We start from the raw sequence: 10,121 nt of genomic DNA, 5'->3' as shown, positions 1-10,121 counted from the left end.
AAAGAGTCTTGACTGGAGGAAAACAGAAATGGCCAGCTGAGTGAAGCTCCACAAAATATTCCTCCCAACTACAAAACTAAGAGTAAGATGGATGCCACTCAGGAAAACTATTCAGAAAAATCAATGTTGAGACTACGTATGTCCAGTGACAGACTATTTCTCATCCACATCTTTTTCTAGCCCTGCCATAACATGACTTACCCGACTGACGTTTTGATGGAAGCAGGTCATCTCCCCCAAGCAAATCAATAAAAGCACTTGGCTCATCACTCCTATTTCCATTTCCATTCGACACTTCATCATCTCCAAGTAAATCTGTTTCTAATAGTGATTCGTCACCATTCTTTGCAGCCTCTTGACTTGGCGCATCATCCACTTTTTTCTCATCTAGTGGAGAATGCTCCAAAGAAATCAGCTGGTCGTCATCATCTTCATTAGAAGCTGCCTGACTTTTGTCGTCGTTTGTTGATTCTTTCTTGGCTTCTTTGGAATCTTTGTCGGGCTTTGCTTCTTTTCCTTCCTCATCTTTTTCGTCAATATCAAGAGACAGAGGATTGAGGTTTTTCAACATCTGAAATTGATATGTCGGTAATCCCTTGAACTGTTCTGACACTTGTATCATTGTTCGTGAAGTATTCTCCCAAAATTTGAGCAGAGCCTGCTGGTATGCAGCTAGTGTACTTGAAAGTAAATTACATCTACTTGCAGAGAGAAGATCTATCTTTTGCATGACATCAACCTTCAGCTTTTCAAATTTCTTTTTTCCCTTTCTGACTTGACTTTGAACCTGTAGAAAAGAGAGATAAACATTAAATATTTTCTATAATATATTATAATTATTATTGAGAAGTGGAAATTGGAGTGCTCCAAGCTTGACATCAACTCTTTGTGTTTCAATATTATCTACATGCAGGGTTTGAAACGCTGTTAAACAGAATTCTTGAAGTTGCGAATCAGAGAGCTCAAACCACAGCACAAATAAAGGATGTAGAAACTCTGGGACTATGCACGCAAGAAATAAGGGCATTGAAATCTTGTAATTTAGACAAGACTTGTCTGGGTTTTCTGGTTTCTAATGAGGGAAATAACATTACTGTAGTGTACCGTGATCCTGTAAAGTTTACAAATTAGTCAGTAAGGACTTTCAGGTGCAGGTTCTGTCTCACCCTACACCTATGTCTTGCAATGTAACTCTTGTTCACTTGAAAGATGGTGCTTCCTTTTGTTACAACACTTTATATTCTGTTCTGTGCATCTCTAGTCTGAGAAAACAGACATAGTTTTACATTGCTTGCACTGGGGTGCTTACCATTTACATGGAAAACCCGGAAATTCCAGTTGAAAATCAAATGGTACATGTACGCATCATTACATTTGGAGTACTTCTGAAATTATGGGCTTCTGGTCAAAGTGATGCATTTTTATTACTCCTTTTGGGATTTACAGCTGATGTTCATACACTTTGCATGTTATCCATGTTCTGTTACGACAAGCTAAATCATTTTGATTTATGCCGAAAATTTACATCTGGGTGGTTTGGATAAATGGTAAGCACCCCTGGTCTCCCTGTGAAAGCAACATCTGAGTAAAAACTACAGAAATGAAGTCTTTATTGAAAAAAAAACCCACAAAACAGACTCAGCAGATGTGAGTTTTTACAATCAAAATCATGAATAAAAAGAGCCCGTACTGATGATGTAATAAAATTGCTACACAGATCTGGGTAGTAATTCTGATTGTTTGAAACAAATTTCCCATCCGACACACATGAAGGACAACTGTTTGTGGTTTTCAAGATCACAAAAAGGAAATCAGCCATGGCTTTCTGTTGCAAGTGTCTTATCAAAGATTCCTCAAATTAAACAAACAACAAATTTAATTGTTTAAGACAGTGACATCAGCTACCTCTCTAAATTTATCTAATCTCTTATATTCCTCAGGATCCAGTTCTTTAGACAAGTTTGCCATCCACAAGAGAGCTGCTCTGTAGTCTGTTCTGGACTGCTCCATGCGATTAACAGTCTGGATAGTGTCAGAGATGGCACGGAAACGGAAAGTTTCAACTTCCTGGTACAGCCGCACCAGAGGAGTTCTTAGACTTAACCTGTTGAAAGTGCAAAATAAAGAGAGTTGGAAAAGATAAACACACAAAAAAATACCACTTTTTGAATTGGGGTGGGTACACATAGTCCTAAAGTGATGACGTCACAAAAACTAAATTTTTGAAATTATGGGATTTGTTATTGAATTCCAAAAGAGCATGATGAAAAATGCCTACTTGCCAAAAATCAGCATCTTATTGCAATTTGGAGGTGAGATATTAGCTTTGTTATGCCCTGGTGACTCCATACAAATCCTTCTAATTTTGTCTCAGTTCCAAACATTAGGAACTGAGACAAAATTAGAAGGATTTGTATGGAGTCACCAGGGCATAACAGAGCTAATATCTCGCCTCCAAATTCCAGGCTGCTTCCTTCTTACCCCACAGTCCACTCTCACACCCCCAAATATGTGTACCTCTCTCTCATAACATGACGTAACCAACCCCAGCAAAGAACAGATCAAATAAAATAAATCACTTTATTTGAGTGTCAATGTATTATAATAGCAACTTGGGTCACTTTCCAGATTTAATTGGACTTTAGGAGCGTTAGTTTTTTAGGAGAGGGGAAAACCAGAGTACCCCCCAAAAAACCTCTAAGAGCAAGGTCAAAAACCAACAACAAACTCAACCCATATGGCGCCGAGTCTGAGAATCGAAGTTCCCGCGCCACATTGGTGAGAGGCAAGTGCTCTCATCACTGCACCATCCCTGCTCTCGCCAAGATGTTCAAAGTCATGTAATTTGTAATTTGACAAGAAACAAACAAATATACAGCCCAGTGTGTTAAGATAAAATTAACCCACCTTTGTTGTGCTGAGTAACTCTGTGCCTTGCCGACAGCTATCATCATTTTTCCAGCTTTGGATTTATCTTGTGAGCCCTGCTCTCTCAGAAAGCGTCCCATTTCATTCTCATCTTGAGATAAAGCTAAAAGAAAATTCAAAAAGATTGAGAGCTCTAGTTTAAGAAAGCGTCCCATTTCATTCTCATCTTGAGATAAAGCTAAAAGAAAATTCAAAAAGATTTAGAGCTCTAGTTTAAGAAAGCATCCAATTTCATTCTCATCTTCAGATAAAGCTAAAAGAAAATTCAAAAAGATTTAGAGCTCTGGTTCAAGAAAGCGTCCCATTTCATTCTCATCTTGAGATAAAGCTAAAAGAAAATTCAAAAGATTTAGAGCTCTAGTTTGTAAACTAGAACAGAAGATACACTAAACAGTCTCCTTAACTACTAGATACTGTTTTCACTTTCTTAAGAAACAAAAAAAAGTCAAGTGAAGAATTGCTGTTAATTAAGAGAATCTGTAAAACTTACCAAATATCCTATTTTGATAAATTTCTATTGCCTTCAGAATGTCCATGCATGTCTTTTGTATATGTCTAAAGGCCTGTATAAAGAACAACATCAAAGTTAACGTTTATTTAACTATCAATAGGCTTTTAGACTAAACTGAAAATTAGGCATCCAAGATGCCTGTCTCCATTAAACGTTTTAAGGTTCAAGTGAATTCTTGAGTGACTGTTGAAGGTACAGCCAAAAACCCTGCTGACAGGCAACTCACATAGCCGTACTATCATGAAAAACATCAAATATGGTAAAGTTGAGCTATTTACATCCTCCCTTTAAAAAAAGAGACTGCTCAGTGTTCTGTAACACAAACACACAGAAAATTAAAATTTATTTTATCTTCAATTAAGAAACACAACTTTAATTCACATTCATATTCAAATTCACATACAGTGTCTTTATTCCTTATTCATCCAAAGACTGATTTGGCCTAACTTCCATTGCTAAACTTCTTTTCATTAAAACATTGGACAACCAAAGTATCCAGCCAGGCAAGTGCTTTTTACACGCCATTTGTCCAGAGACAAGTTTTAGTTAAAATATTTGTTAGACCCTGCTATGACAATTTCTTAGGCCTGTGACAGTCCATTTTAGGCTTCTATTGGCTTCTTGTAGTTGTTCCTTGGGCTCCATATCATGTTCTTTGAGCTAAAAAGGACTTCTGTTCTTTCTTGTCATTTAGAGTTGATGTTACACAGTGGACACCATTTTGTTTATATGTGCAAACTACATATACATGTACATGTATATGCACAAGTCTTATGCACTGGTCAGTGGAATTAACAAAACCATTTAGAGGAATCAACTGATCAACCAATGTAAAGAATTAGAACTACACACAACTGAATTTTGCTCCACACTGTTACTGTACAACCCATTCACAGGTTAAAAAAAAAAATTGTTACTAACACTTGTTGAAGACATTGCATACTTGTCAATCTTAATATGCACTAAAAATTGTTACCAGTGAGGGTAAACATTACTCGGTCTTAACCAATCAGAGCATCGCATTTCTACAAGCCATCACAAGAAAGTATTATTTATCGGCCAGAGTAAACTTTCCCACTAACAAAATACCAGATGTTCATGAAATGGCTTTCACTTCTGACATTGAATCAAACTTTATGGAATCTCTCAGTTTCCTACCTCAAGACGTGCATCCACTTCTGCATCTCCAGCCACTACATAACAGTCCTGCTCCTTTCCCAATTTTTGGATCACGGTTTGTTTTGTGTGCCAGTATTTCTGTTCCACTTTCCCCTTGATTCCTCCTGATGGTGGCCGATAAGGATTGTAGCCATAGTTATAGCTGTAGTTTCCTTCATAGCCCTCGTCGTCGTCATGGTAGGGCTGGTAAGGCCGCTGATGGTCGTCACTATAACGAAAGAAATAAAAAAATGAAGAAAAATAGAAAGATAATTTCATGCGTGCTTCTCAGAGTGCCAAAGTACATTTAAGTAGTTTGCTGATACATAAGTTTATAGTAAACATTAAAATGACCACAGAAAAGTACAGTCAAACCCCTTTATTATGGACACCATTGGGAACGGTAAGGAGACGTTCAACTGACCGTGTTCTGGAATAAGAATACATACACTTCGTAAGAGGTTTTTGGAGTTACTGGAGTACAAAATACGTCGTCTCGAATCCATTGGTTCTTTTAAAAAAGCTTTATTTTCCTTTTACAATGTACCTTGTTATAACACTACTTATGATTTTGCTATTGATAGACTTAATGCAATTTTCCATACTCGTTTACGTTTAGACACTTGCGCGCTTAACTATTATCTTTATAAAATAGGTTGCAAAGAAAGCCCCATGTGTTTTTGTGGTTTCTACAGCGAGACAATTAAGCATTTTCTTCTTGAATTCCACTTTTTTCTGCCCCTACAATTAATCTGCTCTCCTCTGCTGCTGGCATATTTGCTGACAGGTGGTTTTCCATGTCTAAAGCACAAATAGTATCAGTTTTTCTGTTTGGATCACAGTTACTTTCTCCTAAGCAAAATAAATGATCTATTTTTTCATGTCCAGTCTTTTATATCTGAATCGAGGAGATTTTATAAAAGTACCTAGATGTGTATTTTCCACCTGTTGGCATTGCTTAATGCTGCTTTTTCTTAATTTTGCTGCCGCTCTGACTAATTATTATTTAATGTTAATTTTTCAATTCAACGAAGTGAGCCCTCTCAATGAGTTTTTTTTCTCTTAGGGCAAACTCCGACAATAAAATATGTTTAAATAAAAAAAAAATTACTCTTTAATTATTATCGTGTGTCATTGAAAGTTTGTAGAAAGGTCTTCGCAAATATACTTAAAAAGAAAAACCTTACTTCTGTTTCGCTTATTCTTATTCTGGAATACGGTCAATTGAAGGCAACCACAAAGTGTCTGTATTACAGTATCCTTATTAAGTGCCTTAATTTTGAGGGTGGGACCAAGTACACTGTCCATATTTAACAAGGAGTCCTTGTTAAGCAGGTGTCCGTAAAGTGGGGCTTCACTGTACTTCTCAATAACTCTCAGACATGACTTCTGAATGGTCGTACAGTACTTGACATTTTTTACCAAAGACAAAAGTAGACCCATTTTTAACAGTGTCACAGGAAATGACTAAGCTGTACTCAATTACTCACACTTAGTTTTGAATTTTAGGATTTCATTTTTTAGTTTGACATTTAGAATGACCTTATATAGGAAAGTAAATTACTTAATAGATTTCAGTTGATTTGAATGGTATCATCTTGATACTGTATTTTACCCACGGATACATGTACATGTACAGGTACAAAACCACACTGTACAAAAAAAGTACCCAAGGCAAGTGATGCTCAATCATTTATTTACTGATAGCACACAGATCCAAAAACAGAAACAAAATGACAGACTGAGGTATTTTTTACAGTCAGTAATAAAGGCATACACTGTACAGACAGACCCTGTATTAAGGACACTGTTGGGAACCAGAAAAAGTGTCTGTATTACAGAGTGTCCATATTAAGCCGGTTAATTTTAAGGAAAATGGGTGGAGCGGGACTGAGAAAAACTGTCCGTAACAATGGGTTGTCCGTAAAGCGACATTTCACTGTACTTGAAAAAATGAAATCCAGTTGCTCCCAGAGGGAGGTCTGGATGCTCTAACACTGAGCTTAAGGACACAAAATGATTGCAAAAAATAAAAATACAGTCAAACCCCATTATTATGGAAACCATTGGGACCAGAAAAAGTGTCTGTATTACAGAGTGTCTTTATTAAGTGGGCTAATTTTAAGGAAAATGTATGGGATGGGACCAAGAAAACTGTCCATAATATTGAGTGTCCAAATTAAATGGGTGTCCGTTAAGCGGGGTTTCACTGTAGATACAATCATAGCCTACCTTTCCTCAGGATCTTGTGTAACTTTCTGATAGGTGCTGTTCATTGTAATGATGAGTGTTTCTCACTCAATTCCCACTTAACAACAGACTGGCAAAACTAAATTCAAAGGTACCTAAATAAACAGAAATGAACATGTTACTTTGACATGCATGTTGTAGGTTAAAATGAATCCAGGTTAAAATGATTTCAACCTACACTTGATTTGTATTTTCCTTTGTTAAGGTTGGGTAATTTACAACTGAAACACAGGAAATACAAATCAACCTCGGTTGAAATCATTTTAACCTGGGATTCATTTTAACCTACAACATGTACACCTGTGTTTGAAAATTACTTGAAAATGGTTGACAATGTAGTGATCAAGAACAATATTAAGTTTTAAAGGTACAGTTGGGTCATCAAATAAAAATGATGAATTATTCAGAGTCAAAGGAGAAACTGGGAAACTTCTGCTGAGCAAAGTCACAGGCAAGGTGACATGCCTAGGGTTTATTCTAGAAACTGGCTTCCAAAGGCCCAGTTGGCCTCCCCTGGGGATTTTGCAGCCATTTTTGTTTCACAAAATGGGGCTCAAGATATTTCAACTTCTACACGTAGCAGAACATAGGATTTGCAAAGTAATTATGAATTGGTGGTGCAAAATTACTACATTGACATATGGAACACTTTATAAGTTGCTTTCATAGCAATAAATTACAGTTGTTTAAAAAAGCTATTAAATACATTGTATCGTTACAATACAAACATAGCCTTTCTTGGTATAATTTGTGTCACAAACTTGCGCATCATGTTTGATGCACCTCTGCAATTTTTGTACACCACTACACAGGGTCCGAAATTAACTTTTTTAGGCAGGCGCCAAGTGGCGACTGAAATCTTTGTTTCAGTTGCCATATGGAAAAATGTGGTCGCCAAAAAGCAGAAAAAAAAGTGTCAATAAAATTTTTCCTTCGCAGCGAAACACAAACCAAAATTTTTGGTTGCCAGATGGAAAATTCTGGTCACCAATTTTTCTTTTAAGAATCAGAACGAAGAGAACGCGTTTGCGTTTGGGGCCACAATGGCGATTTATACACCTAGCTACCACTGAAAAATCACAAGGAATGAATCGAATGCCGACTATATACGCAGTTTCATAAGAATGCTAAATGTTTTAAGTCAACTTTATGCCTTCTCTCGTCTCTACCTTTTGGAAAAGAAATGTACCCGATTGAAAAACTGCCGGTTGGTTCTTTGCTCTATGTTCAAAACCGTAAACGATCTTTCCTTTCACATTCTGTCAAGACGATCGACGGATCGCCATGTTGTTTGCACCAGGCCACAACCGTGCAGCATTTCTCGTTCAAAAAACATGGCGGCAAAGCTTCGCACTGCTCGAGCTGTGAAGCGTTGTGATAGATTTATATTAACGGGAAAATCGGTTTTATACTTCAAAAGCAGTGGAAAGGTAAAAAGTAAGTGACCAATTGGCGGGCGGCTTTGAATTTTATTTTTATTGATTTGGCTGAAAATCAAAGTTATTGTTTGTATAATGATCGTGGCATGAAATAGTTAATCGCCCGCTGGCGACTAGTTGTGAAATTCTGGTCGCCAGTGCAAAATTTTTAGTCGCATTAGCCACCAGGAAAGCGCAATTTCGGACCCTGCTACATGTTTATCTGAAGTAATTATACAATGTTGCATTCTAGAAAAAATCCTTTATGAATGCAAGTAGTTGCCAGTCATAATAAATATCCATCCTTATTATTCAACACACTATAACATTGACCAAATATGGTCATGGTGTACTGAATATTTGCCATCCATAGTCAACAGATGTCCTGCGCTATACGTAATTTTGTATGTTTTGTGTGTCAGGATGACAAAAATAGAAAAATTAAGATTGTCTCCAGCTTTTCTGCAATAAAACTGTTGTGCTTTGTTATCAATGTGTTAAAAATAAAACAATTATCCTGCTTAATCTTGCAGATTTTAGCCAACTTTGCCTACAGCCTCATTGGCTAATTATCAGGTGATATTCCACACGATTCCGCAGGATAATTGTTAAATATAAAACAGATGTGTTACCAATCATCTGTTCAGGGTGGCTATTACAAGTTTAACTGTGTGCATATAAGCAGACATGAAAAGGAAGTAGAATAAAGAAAACCAAACACACGTATTTTCTGTTCAACAGTCAGACAGACTCATGCGATCTATGGCCAGGATTGACATTTTGAAATTGGTACAAGAGGGGATAAGCTGTATAGGATGTTGACATAAACAGATATATTAATTTTTATTAACCAACACTACAGTTAGAAAATATAATACTAATCACCTTCCATCTCCAATTAAGCTACAACTTATTGACTGATTTTAACAGTTTTTCTTTATGTCTTTTTTAGAGTTGTGAATTTAAAGAGGATGGATTCAACACAACAAATGAACAGATACCTTTACTGGCTAGACAATAACATAGAGCCTTATCAAAGACAATTTCTGTTGTCACCTCAAATTTAATCTCAGCTTTTGAAAATTGAATTACGCTTACATTTTACACAAAAACATTCAGGAAGCATTCTGAAAACGTGTTTTTAAACCAAGAAATCATGTCAGTGCCCAGAAATTTCCTCCTCAAGGTTCCGAAACTTCGCCTTGTGATACGGTACGTGGATTCATTCAAAGGATATAAAATATTAAAATCTCCGTGCTCCTTTATAAAAACTTAGTAGCTCGTTTATTGCTTTGTGAACAGGACATCGGCTGCTCACAGGATTAAAATCAAAACATAACGCAATAAAACAACCGCACTGGTACGCTGAAGGCGTCATTCTGCCACGGACGAAGTTTTTCTCGTTTTGTGGTTGAACTTCTCAATGACGAGATTTTTTACGGCGAGATCAAACTTCCTTGAACGCAAAATAAACGCATCGGCTGTTACTCTACAAAAAACATGATCAAACTTTAAATTCAATTTATTTAGAAGCAGAACTACGCCTGAGGAATCCACAACTTTTGAAAGATGATTTTGATTTGATAGAAGAAGGGAAATTAACATAAAGATTGTATAAACAGGTGAGAGTGACACGACATCAACATGGCGAGCAAGAAAATTGAAGTGTTTCTCGCATTTTCAAGGCAAAAATAAACAACCCTATAAAATTCTAAATGGATGGATTGAGAAGTACTTTACCTGTCTTGTAACGTTTCATCAGAGCAAAACTCCAGGAAAGTTTTCCATGAATAAAAATCTACGACTTCTTTCACTCCACAAAACACAGTACAAATATGGCCGCCAAATGCGCGCGC

The 10,121-nt window shown here is 36.7% G+C and overlaps 1 protein-coding gene across 2 annotated transcripts in view; it reads right to left on the bottom strand.

Annotated features, from left to right (window-relative positions):
- The window catches only part of LOC146472216 (islet cell autoantigen 1-like), a 15,011-nt gene extending 4,890 nt beyond the window's left edge, over window positions 1–10,121 (bottom strand). The window contains exons 1-7 of one of the 2 annotated variants that reach the window (XM_085119561.1): window positions 10,006–10,121; window positions 6,830–6,942; window positions 4,598–4,826; window positions 3,419–3,491; window positions 2,908–3,031; window positions 1,906–2,104; window positions 202–787 (exon numbers count right to left, since the gene is read on the bottom strand). In XM_085119561.1, coding sequence (XP_084975687.1) covers window positions 202–787; window positions 1,906–2,104; window positions 2,908–3,031; window positions 3,419–3,491; window positions 4,598–4,826; window positions 6,830–6,873 — 1,255 coding nt within the window. In that variant the 5' untranslated portion in view covers window positions 6,874–6,942; window positions 10,006–10,121. The remainder of the gene's footprint in view (window positions 1–201; window positions 788–1,905; window positions 2,105–2,907; window positions 3,032–3,418; window positions 3,492–4,597; window positions 4,827–6,829; window positions 6,943–10,005) is intronic. The other variant, XM_085119562.1, reaches the window with a different exon arrangement.

Source organism: Pavona decussata, unplaced genomic scaffold, assembly GCF_977016875.1.
Source record: "Pavona decussata unplaced genomic scaffold, jaPavDecu1.1 SCAFFOLD_100, whole genome shotgun sequence".
NCBI classification, from domain to species: domain Eukaryota; kingdom Metazoa; phylum Cnidaria; class Anthozoa; order Scleractinia; family Agariciidae; genus Pavona; species Pavona decussata.
Note: the sequence above shows the minus strand (reverse complement) of the source record. Positions and strands in the feature narration are given on the sequence as shown.